Raw genomic sequence first — 21273 nt, 5'->3', positions numbered from 1 at the left:
GAGTTCATCTAAGTTTTTTAGCACAGGGAAAATTTGGCTAATTTGGGGGTAGTTGTACCTGTTGTGCTGGAAGACCTCAAAGCCATAGATATCCAGCAGACCAATGACACTGTAATTCTTGGAAGAGTCGCCCTGTTAGAAAAAACAAACAAACAAAAAATGTATTTGTAATATACAGGAAAAGGAAAGTCCCAGCATATAATAAACAACAAAAGATTGAAATCATAACATTTTAAATATTTGAAAATCAGTTGGGTGAGGGAAGCGGCATTTCATCATCTAAAAAAAAAAAAAACTGCTGTTATGCTTGAGGAGAAAAGAATTAAAGAAAATATAAAAGTTAAATTTATGGAAATAGAAAACAAGCTAAAACTGGTGTAATTTCTTTTCTCTTTCTTTTTGAAAATGGGATTATTTCACGTAACAGGTATGATAATATAAAAAACGTGTATATTCATGACAAAAGTGAAACTATAGAAATAAGAAAGAAATTTTTGGTACAGTTAAACTAAGGGTAGCTTTATCAATTTGTCAATAACCACATTGTATTAAGGAAAATCACAAGTTAAGATTTAAACTTTAAAGCTTCATGGTCTTCATTGAAACATTTTGGGCAAAAAACAAGAACAAAAACAGATTTCATAAATTCTTTTAATTTGAATCTATTTGTGTCCAATTTGTTACAAGTAAGGTACTACAGGACATGATACCAGACTGTGCCCACAAGGTGGAGCTGTGCTGTAACAATACAGGGACACTGATGTGCTCTGTGCTACAGTAATCAGTGTGATAGATGTAGTAACTGACTCCAGGTTAAACAAAAAAGTACGGTGAACTGAAAACATTATCAACTGTATGTGTGCGTGTGTATACCGTGTATGTCAGTGACGTGTTGATCTTGTTAACTAGCCAGGTGAAGGTGCGTCCATACACTGCTTTGGCTAAAGCGTCCCGGGCTGATGATGCCTGCTCGAGGTTCAGCGGGCTCATCAGCTGATGATGAAACACACAGAGAGACAGGAAAGTGAGAGACAAGTGCAGACAAGCAAAGACTGACAAAACCAGAGTTACACGGGGCTCAGCGGGGACAGTTAGACAAATCACTGTACTATTAGAGCAGACATTACAAAGACAGGAAGGCTTTGTAAACAAATGCTTATCACACAATGAGAGTGTGTATCCAAACCCACCTCCTCTCCCTTTGCAATGATCTTCTTGTGTGTAAGCGCCTCCGTCAGCGCTGTCACATTCACTCCTAACAACTGGAAAAAGCACGGCAAAGTTAGGAAGCTCCACTATGACACACACAGATATCATGCTGGTCGGCAGTGACACACTGCTCTGGTATCTGCACATTAGGTCTGACTCCTGGTCTAACTGGAAGACTGAAGGTATGAATGAGAGCTTTCTCTGTGGAAAGTAATGATAGGATCATATCGCATGCTTGACAAATTAAAGAGCGGGGCCCATATTTCCACAACGTCAGCTCTAACCTGCCAGCAGAAGTGAGGGCAGTTTCTTTTTTGGGGGCAATACCCAATTAGAAAACATTTAGTAAGTAGCAGAAATCTAGTTCTGAGAAACACTGAATTTAGACACAACTTAGACAATAATAATGAATTCAACTCTACATGTTAGGAACATGTAGAGTCTGAAGAAGTCACTTGGATGGGTGACGAAACGTTTCTCCCACTGAAAACACTATGTCCAGAAGAACAGAATCAACCTTTTGGGGTAAAAGGTGAACTTTGACCTTTTAAAACCAAAATCTCGCCTTGTGTGAAAATGTTCCCTCATTATGCACGTGAATGTTATACGGCACAAAATGTTTTGACAGGTCACCATTACCAAACCAGCTCATCTCAGTCCAAATCAACGTTTTTCCCAGAATGTTTTCAAACCCCCAAAAAGCAGCACTAACAGAGTGAGACGGACGTGTTACAGTGACTTTTGACCTTTGACCCCATAACACAAAACAAAACAAGTTTTGAATCTAAGTGAAGGTTTATGTTAAATTTAAACATGAGAAAAAGGGACAGATGAATGGTCTGGAAGCAGATTGCCTTCAGCCTTGACTGCTGCCTGTGTGGAGGCACAAGCAGTTATCAAGTGAATAGGACAGTTTGAATAGCTATTAACGTTCTCAGCAGACTGATGAAAATTATTACCTAAAGCAGCTCAATAGATGTTTGTCAAAGTTTGCTTGAAGTGAAAAGAAATGTGCAGTCTGTCTGCCTCATACAGGAGACCTTATATGTGACACTCAATCCTTCTGTTTTCACTTTTCTTCTGCTTTCTATGATGGACTTGTCTGAAAAATAAAGGCTCTGTTGCTTTTATGTGACGCTGAGCGTGTTCGTGATCCTAACATTGTCTTACCCTGGCCAGGTACTTTATCTGTATGTCAGAGGTGATGCAGGCATTGCTGTCTTCTCCACCATACTGCACATTGCCGAGATGGAGCACGCTGGCGATTATGTTCAGCAGCTCCTACGCAGAGACGGAGGGAACAGGAGTGAGAAAAAAGGAGAAGAACAAAGGGTTGTGGCGTGATAAGATTAACCTGAAGTTACTGCTGAGGCTATCTTTATGAGACTGATACGAGATGCTTTGATTAAAGTTAAGATCCGGAGAGAACAGGAATCCAAGTCAAACACACACACACACACACACACACACACACACACACACACACACACACCTGTTCTTCACTTTATGAGCAGCGTGGGATCTCAAAGAGCTTTGGAGGCGAGCCCAGGCTCACGAACATGTAGGAAGACTCCCACGCTGAGCTCAAGAAACATCTCACTTTAGAATAACAGCCACACACACACACACACACACACACATCACACAAACACTCTCAGCAACAAACGCCCACAGAGTAGCAGAAACAACCCCCTCAGGCACACACAGTTCAGTGTTTGCAGCACAGCCTGTAGTAAAAACTGTTCCATGGGCATTAATGCACACTGGATTATCCATGCTAAACTTGTATGTTCCCACAAAACTAAATACATGCCAGCGTGGCCTTTGTCCTCACCTCCACCTCGTTCTCACTGAAGCCAATCACAGTCAAGGCTTTCCTCACTACCTTCCAGTCACTGCGATCGTTGATGGAGCTCACTTTGGGACAGTTTCCCTGTGGAAAGAAGGAAAACATGTGAACAACCTAAAGCACTTTAAACATGCTGCGTATTTACAGTCAGTTTTAGCTTTTCATCCCCTTTATTAAACATGTCCAGCAAACCCTACAAAGCAGCTAATGTGCAAATTGCTGTTTACAGGTAAAGTAAAATCCTACTTATATGTGAGCTAAACACCTATTTAGACAAACACAAATGTGAGGTGCTCTGCTCGGTAGCTGCTGGGAGGGGGAGAGTTCAGCTAGTGTCTTAAAGGCAGACCGCTCCCCTGAGGACCCCTCCGCACCCTGTACCGTGAGGTTATTAGCCAAGCTCCCATTGGGACAAGCACACAGTGCAGGCCAATGGCTTCTGGCAGGTCACAGAGAGAGAGAGTGTGAATCTTTACAAATCAGTTATTCATCAGCATGTTTCTCTTCCCATCCAAAGGTGGGAAAGCAGTTCCTCCTGAGCAGGCAGCATGCTGCAGTCTTATTAACTAAACCAAACACTTCTATTTTATAATTAATAGCAACCTTTGTTTTTAACATGTTGATTACTATCCTAGAGACCCCTCAAAAAAAAAATCCAACCTACAGTTTAGGAACTCTACTTGTCATTCCTCTGCTCTGTCCTCACTGCTGCAGTCTAATCAAAGAAAATCAAAGCACCCAGGCTATGATGAAGCTGGTGCTGTTTGGTCATGAGATAATCCAAGGAGGACCTTAGGTTACCTCATGATCTCTGTAACAGCAACACACACACACACACACACACACACACACACACACAGTGCCATTAATTTGTCATCAAGAACAGATTTTTTTTTAACCCGTTCACCATCATTCTGCTCACTGAATGTCGGTTCTAACACATCCCTGGACACAGTGGCAGCTGCTTTTCCACATTTTCACATAGGAGGAGCTGCATAGCAATTTTTCTGATGGACTCTTTTTCAGTGTAGATTGCAAAAAGACCAAGTTAGAATACATGAATGGGCAGTGCTAACACTGCTAACACTAAGGATTATGATCACATCCATGAAGATAAGACGCTCAATAAAAACTCTGACCAGCTGCACCACAGACACACAAGTTCAGGTACTACGTTCTTACTTTGATCAGGTACTGGTACTGCTGCGGGTTCCTCTCCAGGCCCAGGTGTCTCAGAAGGTCCTCCTCTCCCCCTTCGATCAGCTGGTAGAAAATGTGGAAGTTTCTCTCCCCGTGGTTCTGGTGGACCACACGCGACTTCTCCAGCAGATAGTTGATGATGTGACCTCCCACTGGGGCTCCCTGCCGACGGAACAAAGGCCAGAGAGGGAGGGGGGACGAAGGGGAGGAGGGGGAGAGGGTGAGGCTGGGGTACTGAGGTGTGATTTGGGGTTGATATTAACATGCAGGTTCCACAGGGATTTTGTGGTCCGTAATAAATGGACCCACAAAAAAGAATGAAAATGCATGAAACCTTTTCAAGAACCAAAGCTTTTCATATTTTACGTTTATTTTAAAAAATAATGCATTAAGCGATTCTCATGTTCGAGTGTTGAAATGCAGCAGCAACATTTGAGATTCTACTTGCTGCACTGGGATAGCTTAAAGTAGCTTTTAGTGTAAATCAGTGTGCTGTGCTCACCTTGAAGTCAAACTGAATGTCCATGTACTTGCCAAAACGGCTCGAGTTGTCATTACGCAACGTCTTGGCATTGCCGAAAGCCTGGAAGGAGGACAGAGTGGGATAAGGAGCAGAGCGATGATTGATAGATTAAAGAGGTAGAGATAACAGGAAAATGGAGAGAACAAGTGTGATAAGGACGGGTTGACAGACGAGGAAAAAGCAGGAAAGGAAGGAGAAAGCCACAGCCATTAGACTCCCTGCAGTGTCTGTCTAGGACAGTAGCACAGATTACAGGGTACAGGGCATGCACACAGACTTAAAGACATCTGGAACACATCTGGCTGAGACATAGAGACACCTAAACAAGTGCTCTTGAAAGCTCCAGTGCTTGTGGACCGCCTTCATCCTCCAAAATAAAGGCTTTTATCTAAACACACCATCATTAACCAGGTTATTCAAAATTGAGGAAAAAACATGTTCGGCCATTATTTTTAGCCAAAATGGCACAATGTCTCACCTCGAGCACAGGATTGGACTGCAGCAGGCGGTCCTTCACCGTCTGCACCTGCTCACTGGCTGGACAGGTGACAGCATAGTACTGCAGGATCTTCTTGGACGCCTCAGTCTTCCCGGCACCGCTCTCCCCTGAGATCAGGATGCACTGGTCCTTCCCCTCTGTCCTCATGGAGCGGTATGAGTTGTCTGCTACTGCATAGCTGGAGGAGTGAAGCAGAAATAAATTCATTATGACTGTAAATTACAGTTTCGATAGTTATGATTACCAATGATAAATACTTTTAAAGACCATTTTACTCTTACAAAAAAAAAAAAAAAAAAAAAAAAAGCAGATCAAGAGGTGAATTGGAAATAAAATTAAACACATGATTACTGTTCAGTCATGATGATGAAAAAATGCTGTGCTGGGATGACTTGGAAAACTTGCATTAGGAATGTGACATATGACAGCGCCTCATGGCATGTGAGCATGGAAAGATAGCAGACTACCCGTGTGAAACAGAAAGGTCAGAGTGGAAAACAGCCTGTTTCACTTACAGTATAGCCCAGGGGTGGGCAATCTCAGTCCACGAGGGCCGGTGTCCCTGCAGGTTTTAGATCTCACCTTGGGTCAACACACCTGAATCACATGATTAGTTCATTACCAGGCCTCTGGAGAACTTCAGGACATGTTGAGGAGCTAATTTAGCCATTTAAATCAGCTGTGTTGGTTCGAGGACACATCTAAAACCTGCAGGGACACCGGCCCTCGTGGACTGAGATTGCCCACCCCTGGTATAGCCTGTCAGCCCTGTGCTGCTATCACCACTGCCATGTTGTTTCAGCTTGTTTGGAAATATTAAAAAACAGCCCCATGACACTAGCTACATCATTTTGTATGCATACATTGAGTTATACTGTGGAGGGTCAGCTTCAGGTCAGAGGAATTCCCTCTCTCTGGTACCATCATTTGCTTACTTTTCTTTCCACAACTCTTTGCCAAAGCACATCTTTCTTTCCACTCAGGGGCCGAGAAAACATTTACGCACATGCTTGAGTGTTTAAGGTGAGAGAGTTGGAAGAAAAACGAAAATACTAGCAGTGGTTACAGCAGAGAGAGAAAGCTCGCCAAATGTTTCGATGATGGCACTGGGAGCCTTTATAATGCTCGGCATTGTTTCTCTGACCATTTCTGTGGCAACCTTTCAAACAAACTTTAACTGATACAAGGACAGACAGGCCTTCACAGCATTATAAGCTAGTGACTCTGCAAGACTGGCACTTAGAGAAAATATTCCCACATGCTCTGTGGCAACATAACGTCATTATGTCATCGACAGGAAAAAAACCTCACAAAGCTTCAACAAATTCCCTCTTTTAGGCTGTAGGAGCAAAAACATGACCACAGTACACATACTGTCCACCATGAATGGTGCAGTCAGTGTTACAGAAATGTGATTCACCTAACAGCACGGAATCATCCCCCCAAGCTTTCACTCAAAGATATTATTTATATAATCCAGGATTTACAGACAGGCACACAAACATAGGCCTTTCACATCACAGGAGCAAAGATGAGGAAAACACTATTTGTTATGATGGTAGGCCGTGAAGAAAAGGCTACTTAAGAGTCAGTCATAAAAGTTAACGCCTCATTCCAACAGCACAGTCCATGTCATAATAGTAAAAACAACAAAGCCAACAACAAACCATGGTACAGTCACTATCAACAAAATAGCAGTCAAAGAACAAGAGTGCTAGTTCTGGAAGCTTTCTGATTTCAGTCTGTAGCCCTCCAACAGTGTGACTACCATTGAAGACCGAATACTATGGTCCTCTGAGGTTTCAAAATGAGGAGGTCGTAAGCTAACATCACGTTTCTCCCAGACTGCCTAAAATGCACCCATGAAGTTTGGATGCAACATTGCACCTCAAATGCAGTCTTCAGCCCATGCTGAATCAGTATGAGCTGTGCACTGTGAGATCCACCGAGGCTGACATTACTTACATGTGTGGTGAGACCTCGTAGAAGTTGACCCCACGGTATCGCTCCATGTGGTTCTTGGTATAGATCTCCAGGTCTTTGTACGGGTTAACTGACACCAGCACTGAACCGATGTATGTCTAAGGAAAAGGAAACGTGAAGTCACATTACATGAAAATGATGGACTTTTACTACTACCACTTTGTTAGTAGGATCCTGAGTGTGTATTGTGTGATAGCAATCACACAGTAGCTTTATCAGAGACACGTAGACATCTTCATTGCATGTCTTACCCTGGTCAAGCATGCTGTGAGCCTTTAATTCAGACCTTAATGCCCAACATTATTTTTCCCTTGCTTGCTTGAGGACAGAGGTAAAAATAAATAATCGAAATAATCTCTGCATCATTCAGAGGTCTGTCGTCTTCGAAGTGCAACATAATACTGCTTTTTAGACTGGTGAGATACAATCCCCCCCCCCCCCCAAAAGAGAAAAACAAACAAACCTCAGAGGTCCACACTAAAGAGAAACAAGGCTTGTGGCTCACTGCTCTGTTTGACAGCAGTGAGGTCATTTTCACACAGTTACATCAGGCTTAGAATAAATATTTAAATAAGTAAAATATTTCAGGAACTCATAATTTAAAATGTAAATAAATCCTTATGAAGAGTGCTGGGACACAGGTCACTATCTTTATGATAGCAGTACACATGCTCCATGCCCCCACGTTCACTCACATAGATAAGGTTCTCTTTGAAGCGTTTGCGTAGGTTCTCTATGAAGGCTGCCTCACTGGTGTAGTTCTCCAGCAGGACAAAGTCCTGCACACCCACCCGGTCTCTGGCTGTCAGGGCCGACTCCATCATAGCCCGCACCCCGTCACTAGCCACCACCTACAGGAGCAGAGAGGGAGGGAGGAGGTGTGGTTAGTGAATGAACATACCGAAACAGAGTAACACTTCATAAATCACAATCTGCCGGTCCCACGCAAGGAGAAACAGAAACTCTACAGCACGCAAGCACGATCCATCTTCATTAGGGGAGGACTGAAGGGAAAATCACGAGCTAGAGCAGCACCAAGACACAATGACATCCTCCTGAAACTCAAACGTGTTGGATCCAAGAGATTGTGTTTGTTTTATGGAAGTGCTGAATACTGCAGCATGCTGGCTGGCCTTGAAGCCACTCCTTGTGAACACTGAAGTAAATAAAACTCTCTTCATTCAGTATTCTTTGATGTTTTCCTTGTACAACTGGGCTTGGCCTTCTGTGGTGTGCTGGCTAATCTTACTCACATTCAACAGATATGTATAGCTCACTGCTTATTATTAGAGATCCACTAACAATTTGTCATATTTCTAAAAGGTCTGATTTGCTAATATGAATTTTGTTCAAATTCAGTTTTATGACAAATTTTAAACAGTTATTAACTTCCACATTTTCTCTATATTGACAGCAGATTACAAGTCCTGCTAACACTCCCACTTGAATCTCAAAATGAGTTGTTCCAGGTTTCTGCGCAGATCTAAAAAATAAAACAAAACAAGAAGCACTGGGAGAGCGCACACCTTCACCGAGCCAGCTCACTCTCTGGGCACGATTTACTTTGAAGCGAAGAGTATCGCATTTTCCATATATCTATTTTTTTTTTTTTTAAAGGTACTTTAAGAAATCCACAGTGCAGTAAAAACAAGTGTGGGCTTTTATTATTTGCCCATTTTAATATACCTGACATCATTCTGAGTATGGCTATACCACATGTGTAACAATCAGGTCAGCGTTTAGTACATTAGTTTCAATGTTTAGTAATGAATATCAAGTAAGATGTTTTTGATCACAAGTTAATCCTGTTATCCAAATAATAAGTATCTCTATATAGCATTACTGTCACATAGACCTTCAGATTAATCTATTGATCTTGCAGGAGAGGTCAGAGGTCAAATATAACATGACATTTTAAATCTTTATATAGTACCTTCTATACCTTACACAGCACAGTTGTAAGAATCAGATCTAAGTTATAAGGCTTTTTGTCACTAGGTTGACCTAGAAGACGTTGGTGGATGCAAGTTAAATTTTAATGGATTGTTAACATGACCCCCCTCTCCACCCATACAAAGTTTTATTCACAACTTTTCAAGCTATGGTGTTTACAGACAGAATGACACTCAAGCAAACACAACCAAAAACAGGACCTCCATGGCAGAGGTAATAAAAAAAGATTGCAGTACTCCATTGATTTATTGTTTATTCCACAAAAAGTAAAATCAAGTGAATCAGGTTCTAAGTGTGACGTCTAAATATACGTTTTTCGTTGTGAAACAGTCAAAAATTAGCAGAAATAGCAGAATATTTTAAAATTTGAACAGTGAAAATAGCATAAAAATTGTGGAAGTAGTTAAAGTCCGAAAAACGTACGGAAGCAACTAGAATAATAATAAAGTATAAAGAATAAAGAGAAACAGGAACTCAATAGTGTGGATGCTTAATCAGCATCCACACAATTATGTTTAAAAATATAATAATAATAATAATAATAATAATAATAATAATAATAATGATACAACATAAAGAGCAGCAAACATGTGGAAACAGGTGCAGAATTCTAACCATCTAATTCTAACCATTACAACTTCCCAAGCCCCCCTCGCAGCTTGAAGCCTACAGCAGAAAACATTCAGCCCAATGCTGAGAAATACTGTTTGAAGTTTACAAGCCACTCAAAGACCTCCAATTTATTCCAACACATGCTGCAAAACACAACCAAGTGTCTGCTTGTACATCATCCAGAACTTCCTGTAGAAAAGCTTCAAAGAGCTTCAACTAGCCCTAAAGAATTAGACAGAGAGAAGGCCAGGAGCAGGGCTGTACAAAGTTATCACTCTAACCAAAGTGGGCAAAGTCACACCCAGGTTTCACATATTCAAAAACACGCAGGCAAACTTAAGAGTCAGACCTGAATTTAAATTGAACACTTACATGTTTAAGTTCATCAATGCCTTTGACCAGGAAGCCATTTTCTAAAATAGATGTTTGAGTTTTGCGCATAAGATTGCGAAAGTTACTGAGATCCATGTTTACTGAGTCGGACTTAAGCAATCTCTGAACAACTTGTTTCTTAGGGCAGAGGCAAAGGTGGCCGGTGCAAAAGCAATGAGTGAACACACACACACACACACACACACACACACACAGTATAGCAGGTGTTGTTGTTGTGTTATGTAGCACAGCAGTCTTCAGCCCCCAGGAGATCACAAAGAAGAACTGGAGACAGATAGGGAAGCTGAGGGTGGAGGGAGGAGAGGATATATTAATTAGTGCTAGGTGAGACCAGAGGGAAAAACACTGAGGAGAGAAACAAAATGAGGAGAGAGGAGATGAGAAATGCGAGGTTATGACGCCAGTCCTTCTCCATCACTCCATTTAAACTGTGATGGCAAGTTAGCAATCCTCCCTGAAATTCCACACATTTCAGCAACCCATTAAATCACTGCAGCACGCACGCACGCGCACAGAGTTTGAATTTCACACAAGCATGCATTAATATGTTTGATCCCTGCTTTCAAAGCAGAGTGGTAGTGTCCCAGGAGCTTCTGTCATGGGATGCTGGTGTGGACCTTGTTCCATGTCTGTAAACACAAGCGGCACCACGCAGGTTTCTATAAATTAATAACATTAGCGAGCATTGCACGTTACGTGTATGCTCTTTAATTAAGTGAACCACCCCTGCACTTTATCCTCACAGCCTTTCACAAAGTCTACAAGGCAGGCCATTAGAGAGCCGATTCACTTTAGAAGTTTATGTTATAATGGTGACTCAATCTTTCACCTCTTTTACTTCTCCGAGCTATTAAATGTACAATTGGGCAGAAATCTGCTCATAACGACACCATAATGGCACAAATCCTGAGTGTAGAAGAGAAGACCATTACTATTGGATAATATAGCCAGGCCTGCTCTGATGTTTGCCTGTATGGGTGTGTCCTAATATCTAAGGTCCTGCCCTTCTGTACAGATGTTTCTACTCAGCAATTAGGCTGGAGAGGGGAGGTAAAGGGCCACATAGCCTTTTTAGTTTGCAGTTTGTGTGTGTGTGTGTGTGTGTGTGTGTGTGTGTGTGTGTGTGTGTTCCTGCTCTGTGGAGACGAGGATATTTTTTGGTCATTTAGCCTTCAACTTTCACTTTTGTTTGATGATCACCTTTTTTGTGTTTCTTTTCTTTCAAAGTTGATAGAAGCTTGTTCGTCTCCTTTAGTTTAATAATTATTAAGAACAACTATTTTGTTACATCCCCGTGGACATTTTAGGGCAACGTACCTCCCACTATCAAATTAATAAAAGCATCACGTTCACTTTAGCCTTCGTGTCTTTGTGCCTCACTATAGTAAATGCAGCTTTAAGGCAAATCAAACCTCAAGAGTGGAGAAAAGATGCCAACAGAACAACAGTGAGCGAAATATTCAAATGAAAATGGATGTGTTTAAGCATGTAGGAAGGGAAGGAAAAGAGATACATATCCAATTTAGAGATATTTGCTAACTGCCATGTATAACATGATTAGATTACGGGTACTAGATTGTTTTACCATAAGCATCAAGTTTCACCTCTCAAGTTCTGACTCAAAATTAGACTTCAAAGTAACAACCAGTGAGTCTAACACCGAGACATCTCAGATCATAACAAACATTAAAATCCCAAATCAAGACCAACCAGTCCTAAGTTTAGTCTCAACTTAAGGGGTAGAGTCAAATTCCACCCCAAGACCAACAAGTTTCAAGTTAAGGATATTAAAAAGGAACGAGTTAGATATAGTGGATCATCTAAACTGAGCAAAGTTAAACCTTACGCGCTTTTCTCATGTCTGAACGTGATGGTGTCCTGCGACTTTACTTGTGCCTGCCAATATGACAAAGTGCATCCATTTGATCTGATTTACACAACACTTTAATTTCTTTTGCAGAATGTGAAGTCCATTTATGGATCAAGAAGTCATGATTCCAGGACAGGTCACGTGACTCCGGCCTACACCTCTGGGTATCATTGTGATTTACTGATACAACCATGTGTACATATGTGACCTTGTGTGTGTGGTAACTGGAACCTATACATCCCTGTATAGCTCTGGTGACCTATTGTTTGACATGTGTTCAATAAAACAAAGAAACTGCAGCTGGAAGTGTGTGAGTGTGTGTATATACTGTGGCATTCTCTGGTGTCAGTCATTGCTGAGTTGTTTTAAGCTAACTTCCCACCTGTAAAGTCAAATAAGCGTTGTACTCTGATTTCTCAGTTTGAGTTTTCTGGCTAAAAAAAACCCAACTGTCTGATCGCTGTTAAGATTAACAATTAGCTTCTTAGTTTTCTTAATCCAAACACACTGCTGTTACTACAGCTGGAGACAAACTTCCTGCTTGGATGATTTTTCCTGGGAAAGACTCAGCAGGCAGCGGGTGTTCAAACCAAACACAGGGGAATATTCCATGTGGGAATGGCTTAAATCACTGTTAGGAGCAGCAGTACTGACATTCATTTACATTAAAGGAGCCATGGTTCATTACAACAGCGTCCAAATATTGTGATGCCTGGGACAGAAACCAGAGCCTTATTTCCTCACCTCTCCCCTCCTCTTCCTCCTCTATACATTGTCACCTCTCATTCACTTTCTGTCCTTGTTTTGGTCTCCCGTCCTCTCTCTCCATTACTTCATTGTTTCGCAACGCTTCATTCACTGTTTGGCTTTCCTGCTCCCGGGTAATGCTCCACACCGGACCTCCACCCGTCTCAGGAACACACCAACTACGTGCCAACCCAGTTCCTACATGTTGTCATGTTTTCCAGAGCCTTTGCTGCAAAACAAGGCAGCCTGGAGCCAGGTTAGCAGGAGGGAACCTGGAGAGGTGCACCACTCTGCTAAGACGGTGCACCTCTGGTTGTTTGGCACTGCTGATTGCTAGTCCACTGCTTCGGTGCAGACTTCATTATCTGAATATCTACTGGACGTTTGGTATAGACACTTAATGCTTTCCAATGATACATTTTCCTTTGATGATCCTGTTACTCTTACTCCAGCACCACCCCACAATGACACTGACATTTCAAGTATTCACCTGTTAGTGAGTTTCCTACCTACAAGTATATTTTTAAAGCCATCCATATTGATACTGGTACGGTTTAATGTTCCGGGCCATAACTGCTTGGACCTCTTTTAATTTGAATCCCAGTTCACATTCCAGTTTATGCTCTACTTTTCTAGTTTCTAGGTCACTTGGCACAAATTGGCATATATCTGAAGGTTGTGGCAGGAAAGGCATCTGTTGTAAAAACCATCTGTGTCAAACTGAATATGCGGGTATATCCACAGTGGCAACACCTTCCAAATAAGCGAGTGGTGTAAAGACGTGTTTGCGTCTTTGCATTGAACGAATGCACCTTTCTAACCAAGCTTGCTGGCATTATCTGACAGGACAATGCTCCACCCGGTTGTCCCAATATGGTGACTTCTGGCTTGAATACAAACCAATAAGCTAATGTAGCTGCAAAATGCATGATAAGGAAACAAATGGGTAAAACCATATTGGCTACACCCATCTTTTATATACAGTCTATGATGTGTGTGGACTGTCATAAACGAAACAAAAAAAAAAAAGTTCTAAAAGTTTCTAAAACATCCACTGTAAGAATTATCCTTATTAAAAGTATTCATTTTAGCCTATAATAATCCAGAATATCAGTATAGTTTAGGGTTGTTTTTTTTTACTGACAAATTTCATTTCTTTTATTTTATCTTCTCTACCATCATTTGTATCACTGTCCTTTCTCAAATGACCAACTGAAAAAGCAACCACATGTAAGAGAAGCAGAGAAAGGAGAAAGCAGAGGGGTTTGATCATTCAGGCAGCCTGTGAACAATAGCAGCTCTTTCCTTGACCTTTACGTTGCTGCGGGCGCGCTCACAGAGCTCAGATGTCACTCTGTTTATGTAAACCTCTTCTAACCTGCTGCTTATAACGCACAGTACAGTGCACATCGTGGAAGTACAGATGGATGATGAGAAGGATTTTAAGACGGCCAGACTTTTCAAACGAGAATTTGAAATAAGGCAAGTTTGAGTGTTTCTATGCCGTTGGCTTATCTGTGTGCTGCTTAATCACTGTTGATACAGTTGCAACAGCTTTCCACTTAGTGTTCGGTCCATTTAGTATCTGGTTGCCATGGCGAAACATTTTGAAATGTTTTGTCATGGCAACCAGTAAAAAGTTGCCTGTGAATCCAGCAGAGATGTCTGATTACACCGATATTAACTATGTTTAACTGATCTCAACTGCTTAATCAGTAGTTACCTCTTTAAGTTTAGGGGAAAAGGAAACCATTCACCCAGTTTTTCAATGAAATCTAGTTTGCATACCCAAATGGTAACTCACAGAAGAAGACCGAAATGCTTATAAAAATGTAGTAATGTAGCCTTGAAAAAAATCTAACACTGAACGGGTGGTTGGCAACCTGATGGATGTTATCATATTTAAACATTTTTTAAAGCAGCCATAATTTCGTACTTCTAACTTTAACATCATTTAAAGCTTGAAAACCTAAAGAGCTCAGGCAAAAGTGCTTTAAAAAAAATTTCAAATGTAAGAAAATCTTTATTACTTGTCCTAAACAATAGTCAACACTTTAATTAAAAAAAAAAAAAAAAATCAATAAAAATCTACAAGTTCTAAATGAGCACAAGCATTAGATGCAATTCTACAACAAACAGTTACTTAATTATCTGGATTATTTTGGATGACTCAATTAAAAGGAATCTTCCGCTGTTTGAGTAATGCAGGTGTCGAACAGAATGGTCAAATCCAAGCAGCAGAGGCCCAGATCCATACTTCTTTGGTAACTATTGAGGGTCAAATTCAGAAGCCTACATTTCCCATAATGCACTCAAATGGCCTCTTTCATTCAAAATTAATGCTTTAAAACATTTGGAAACTGTTTTTTCAAGCTGAGATGAGTAAACTGGACTACATGAGTAGGTTTCAGTGGAGCAACTCCTTAAAGATTTGAACTAAGACAAAATGTAAAGTTTTCATTTTGCAAGAACACGCCTTATTTCTTATATTAGATGGCATCACTTACATGCAAAAATACATGTAAAATACATGTTTTTAATGTAAAATAGAATAACTACACCATTCCTCACAGACACGTGTAAAAGGTGTGCGTGTGATGTCTTTCTAATGTTTTTCAGACTGAACACATTCACAGAGCTACTAAACAAATCAGGACCAAAGCACTTAAGCCAAATGGAGTCGAATATTTTCACATGCAAAAGATTAAGGTTAAATATGCAAAAAGAAGAAAGGGATAATAGAGGAGTGTAGCCGTCACTTCTGTTAGAGTAAAAAAACATCTGAATTATGTTTTACATGATTTGTCGAAAGTTCTACAATGACAACCAAATGAGTGAGGCTCGGTGTGGTTCTGATGGAGTTTGCTACACACAGTTTGTTTTGCCCTTTCCTACATTTTTACACTATGAATCAGCTTTCTGGTTCACATAGCCCATCTGCTCTGCACTTGCTGCTGGAAACACGAGGGGCATGAAGTGAAGAAGTACTCATTCACCTTTGTGTCAAAAGTGGTCGTGGATGTTGCTCTTGTTAAATCCTAGCAAAGCCGTAATGACGCCAAATACAACATCAGTGGCCAAGCAAGAGCTAATGATTAGTTTTTTGGGATAACTGGCGGAGTACCGTCACAGTATCAACCAGACCAGTGAGCCAGCTTGTAGATAAAATAAGAGACGGAAAGGGATGGGACTAACTGAACTTTCAAAATAAGAGCGAGAGGACTTTCCACTGCACTAGCCAAAAGATTGAAACAATGAAATTAAAACACAGGTAGATTTTTGATCTCATGTCTCGTGTCTCAGTCTGGAAAAGATCCACTGCTCCATCCAGAACCAAAAGGGCACATTTGATAGAATTTGGGGTCTCTTTCTGAAAAACTTCTCTAAACTTCAACTTAAGCTGACTAACGGATTTGCTTTTCCATAGAGGTCTGGGCCCGTATCCCTAAAGATTCTGAGAATCCTCTCAGAGAGCTCCTAACTTAACCTAAAAATTCCTTGCCAGGAGTTTTAGCTTAGAAGTGATTCCAGAACATTTTCAGTGAACTCTGAGCAAGGAATGGATGGAAAATCCTATCTTAGTGAGGAGGTGTGGTTGACCCCGTTGCTAGGTATGAGTCATCATTTCAAAAGCCGTGATTGGTTGATCCTACAAGTTTGATGGAAATGAGCTTTTGGTGAGAATGAGCAAAGGATGTACCCTCAAATCAATAAACATAATTATACACTCTAATCTTATGCTGACTGTAATTGTAAATAATATTTCACATTCAAGAAAATATCTGGAAAATGAATAGTAAGCTGTAGGGGTTATAGCCTAACATTAGAATCTAAAATATATGAAAACTTAAACTCATTACACCCTGTTCAAATAATGATTCGTGTCTTATTTGCTCATATCAATATCCTAGCTGGCATATTTTGTACTTTCACTCCCATATGGACCCCACTGAAAACAAGAAGGCCTATCTCAAGGGGCTGTCCCTAATGAAGTAGAAATCACAACGTTACAAGTCCAGTGTGGTCTTAACGAGGGTAACACGCCTCAGCTTTTATCAATTTCTGTGATTGCTGGCTGGTCTATGTATAAAGGCTTGTTAACAAATATCCTACAAACACAGAAAATGGAGAAAAAAAGGACTTGCAAGCCGAACTGGACTGAGGAGCAAGGTTTGTTGCTGGCCCAGTTGGTGAACGAACATAAAGGTATCTCTCCTGCCTCTTCTGTTGGCCATTTTGTGCAGCTGCTTGGGGGAACTCCTAAGCCACTAAAAGTCCTCTTCCCTGCTCTTAGCAGATCTCGCCTTAGGAGCCCTTTTAAGCGCTAGGAATCTTGAGGAATAGCTTTTATATTAACTGGGATTGCCGTGTCACTTTTAGGGGAAATTCTAAGAAAACGTCATGACTCTCAGAATTTTCTTAGAGTTTGGCCGCTAGGAGCCACTTTTTGCACAAAGATTCTTTAGGGATATGGGCCCTGGTGTCTGTCTGTGTTAATGGGAACGTGAAGCTCAGTGATGTTGCAGCTAACTTCTGTGTGGTTCTTAAGGAAAGGATTAGTTAATATCATAATCCCTCCTGGGTTGTGGCTTTTGTTATTTTGCTGGGTTTTCTTTGTTTTTGTTTTTTCTCTTTTTTTTTGTTTTTTTTTTTTCTGTTGCTTGTTTGGTAAATAAAAAGAGAGGAAAACAATGTTCTGACATGAGAAGTTCTGTTTTGCATTCAATGTAAACAGTTTTTGTGTTTTCCCTTTTCTTTTTTTCTTTGTAAATTGTATCCACAATTACTCAATAAAAATATTTTGAATTAAAAAAAAACAAACAAAAAAAACAAAACAGGTAGATTTTTCAGTCTTATTCTTTCACTGTAATTTGAAGATGTGGATATAAACCAAGGGGAGGTGAGGTAGACCCTGTGTTAACACAAGCCTGTGCAGGTAAAACTCAAAACAACATTTCCCCACTGCTCACCTGTAAAGGCTCCAAGCTTATTAAAGTTTTGATTGCTATCACCATGGTGACACGCCCGCAGGCTTTTCAGGGCTCTTTTTTTAATTTCCATTTAAGAGACAGTGAGTGAGATCAGAGAGCAGTCAGACAGGTGGAGCAGGCTAGTGACATTCTACTGCAGGTTGCTAAAATGAAGCTGCCCACCTGATGATATGTGGGCCAAAGCACAAGTCCAGAGCATTTTTTTCTTTGCTACTCTGCATAACATTTTCTGTGATACTCATGTCACATCTTCCAAACCCATTACTATTAGCTCCAGGTATGGCTTTTCACAGCTCTCCATGACCTTTGATCTCCCCGGAGCAGGCAGAGAGCAAGTGTAAGGACAACATTTTCCACTTAATTCTCTATTTTCTACCATTTTGTGACCAAGGAACAATCTTATTCCTGTGTAGGCTGCAATACTGCTGTTCAGCACTGCTAAAAAATTATATGAAACACAAACTTCAACTTTAGAGTTAAAGAAAGTATATGTTCTCATGTCATATCCAAAGAAGAAACTCAAATACCCAAAACTAATTACACAAGACCACTAACATTAATTCATTTGAGTTCCTGATTCTTCCTCTGTAAATTAAACTAGGCACATACGGTCCTCTCCTGCTTGGAGGTTAACCCTGAAACTCTGCCTATCAACTTTAAAGTTCCTATTTTGTCATGATTTACAACCCATCGGTCAGTCAGTGTATGACAATGAGGTAATTCTAACTTACCATATTACAGCGATCCTCCATTGAGAAACAGCTTTAAATCATTAGATGTATATTCCAAGTACAACAGGCTGGCTCACTGAGCAATTCAGAATCTTTCTGAAGCAAGTGAGACCAGTCCTACATAAACTATTTCTTGAACTAAGATCAGATGCCCTGCAGGCAACAATGATTGTGTCAGGAATCTCTGAGTGCATTGCACTATCCTGACATCTAATTGTACATTTCTGTAATTGTACAGAAATGATCAAACCTTTATAGAGGTATATTCCTAAATACAGCAGTTCCCTTAAAGACTTAGTGTCAGCTCATTCTATAACTCAGAGAAGATCCACCACATTGTACTGTGGTACTTCAGTGTCATTCATGAACATCTTACCTCATAGTTTCAATGAAGCAAAAGAATGCCACCTGGCCACACAACACCACCATGTGAGAGCCTCGCCCTGGGGCAGTGCAAACACACAAACAATGCTAAGGACACACCTTTACAGATATCAAATAGACCTGACGTGGATATGACAAATACAGAGTTGAGATGTGAGAGGGAGAGGGATGCAGATCAACGAGGAGAAACAGAGAGAGCATGAAGTCCGCAGAAGAACTGGCCTGCCTCATTGCTGAAGGATTTTACTCTCAACCGTGTCCTTCAAGTTCACACTATTACCCAAGCCAAAGCTAGTCCCCAAAAACTTGCACACTAACTTCATGTGACCAAAATGAAATCTAACAGCCTTTAATGCAAATCTACATGTCAAAACATCGCCACCTCACAGGCAAGAAAAAAAACATTTTCTGAGAACTTTTTTCTGGATGAAGGATGTGTCCCTTACCAGAGGTCTGTACTTCATGGGTCCTGCCCTGCTCTCGACTGGTTGTGGACAGCGTTTCTACCCCCCCCAATCCCTTTTCTCACCACTCCGATACGAATGTGGGCTCCAGCGCCGCGTCACAACCACCATTTAGCTGAGAGTGTTTTTAGAAGCTCTCCCCTCCGTTCTGAGAGCCAGCTGCCATAGCTTCTCCTCTTACTGCTGCTCGCACACGCTTGACGCACACCTCATTCTGTCCTCTCTCACTCGCCACTCATTCGTACACTTTTCTTCTCCCCCCTCCCCTTCAGAAGAAACAGTCCCTGTGCTGAGTGACACACAACGCCCCACATTTGCTCCCACTCTGTGTACTTTTTTCCCCCGGTCACTTTCTCTGTAATCCACTACATACTAAACTTACTTCTTTGGCCTTTTTCTATTAAAAAGAAGAGAGCCCACACATGCCTCATCCAATGCACACACAAACTAGAGCTGGGCGATATATCGAGTTTTTTTTTTTTAAATATCGATATATTTTTATACGAGATATAAGATGTGACAATATCCTTTATATCGATATAGTCTGTGTTACGTTATAATTATAGTTGCGGAGCCGCAAGTTTGCCTCTCTTTCGTCCACTTTTGTCTTTAAGCAAAGTTACTCGACCTCGCCTCTCCTTCACTGAACACAACTCCCCCTCCTCCCCCATCGCTTCACCTGCAGGCAGCGACAAGATGGACACGGCAAATCTCCGTTAATGAGTTACTGCGCATCGCCCCGTGCGTGGGGCTGGACGGCGTCAACGTGTTAACGAGCTAACCACGCTAACGAGTTAGCTACGCTAACGCCATGCAGGGCCTGAAATCCTTTCATTCTCTCAAAAGTTGACTGCGCGCCTTTTGTATGAATTCTAGTTGTGCTTGATGACCGCGAACCGATTTTATGTGATACACAGCGCTCAGCAATCTGTCAAAAAATGTTTTAGCTCGACTTTGGTAAGCTACAGAGCTGCACCGCCTGATGGATTGTCGGAGCATTACGGCTACCGAGGAGCCTCGCGGAGTGATACGTACTGTGCTTCAAGGTAATATTACCGTATTGTGTGTGTGGACCATAAATGGCACCTGTTCAGAGACATGGTTACAAAGCGAATTTCAAACTCCAGGCTGTCAGTCACGCAGTAGAAGTTGGGAACAGAGCAGCTGTGAAATCTGTCTATGTTATTATGCTCAGCGTCTGTTAGTTTACATTTTGACTGCACAATTGTGAGTTCTTTGTTATGCACAAAACAACATAGTTTTCTTTTATTTATAGAGCATCATTATTTAATAAATGCTCATAATTTATTTTTGAGTAGTTTTTTTTCATGTACATCTATGCTGTATGTTAATAAAAGTGCCTGTGTGACATCTGGGACACAGCTTTGACTAAGAACTCTCTTTTTGTTCTTACTTTATGGCTTTAAAAAAATATCGAGATATATATCTTATATCGCCATCCAGCTAAAAAATATCGAGATATGAATTTTGGGTCATATCGCCCAGCTCTAACACAAACACACACACTCAGTCACTCACTCACTCACATCTGGCCCGAACCACCCCCGGAGAGAAAAAAGGACGCGAAAGGAAAAATGTGTCCTGCTGCCAAATGGGTAAGAAGTGTTTTTGTGCATCAGAGCGAGATACTGTGAACTCTGTAGTAGTAACTGCAATGCGAGCCCATAAATAATTATCTATTTGAGCTTCCTATTCCTTCCCCCTCCTCCCGTCTTTTCTCATCCTTCACTTCCTGCTGTCCTCCACTCTCAGATTTACAAGCCGAAATGGAAACCAGACAGACTGCCAGAAATATGGCTCCTGACCCCCACTGCATCGAGCTAACACACACACACACAAGCACA

General features: G+C 41.1%; 1 protein-coding gene across 6 annotated transcripts in view; it reads right to left on the bottom strand.

Moving 5' to 3' along the window:
• LOC100709105 (unconventional myosin-Ic) overlaps positions 1–21273 on the bottom strand; it is a 69150-nt gene that overhangs the window by 13641 nt on the left and 34236 nt on the right. For 3 of the 6 annotated variants that reach the window (XM_005461021.4, XM_013264774.3, XM_005461025.4), the window contains 10 exons: positions 7959–8114; positions 7246–7361; positions 5260–5458; positions 4761–4841; positions 4241–4420; positions 3044–3142; positions 2380–2490; positions 1191–1262; positions 874–993; positions 59–132 (listed from right to left, as the gene is read on the bottom strand). In XM_005461021.4, the coding sequence (XP_005461078.1) occupies positions 59–132; positions 874–993; positions 1191–1262; positions 2380–2490; positions 3044–3142; positions 4241–4420; positions 4761–4841; positions 5260–5458; positions 7246–7361; positions 7959–8114 (1208 nt within the window). Of the gene's footprint in view, positions 1–58; positions 133–873; positions 994–1190; positions 1263–2379; positions 2491–3043; positions 3143–4240; positions 4421–4760; positions 4842–5259; positions 5459–7245; positions 7362–7958; positions 8115–18560; positions 18583–19390; positions 19703–21273 lie in introns of those variants that run through there. The other 3 variants (XM_005461024.4, XM_019367722.2, XM_019367721.2) reach the window with 3 other exon arrangements.

Source organism: Oreochromis niloticus, linkage group LG14, assembly GCF_001858045.2.
Source record: "Oreochromis niloticus isolate F11D_XX linkage group LG14, O_niloticus_UMD_NMBU, whole genome shotgun sequence".
In the NCBI taxonomy this organism is placed as follows: Eukaryota; Metazoa; Chordata; class Actinopteri; order Cichliformes; family Cichlidae; genus Oreochromis; species Oreochromis niloticus.
Note: the sequence above shows the minus strand (reverse complement) of the source record. Positions and strands in the feature narration are given on the sequence as shown.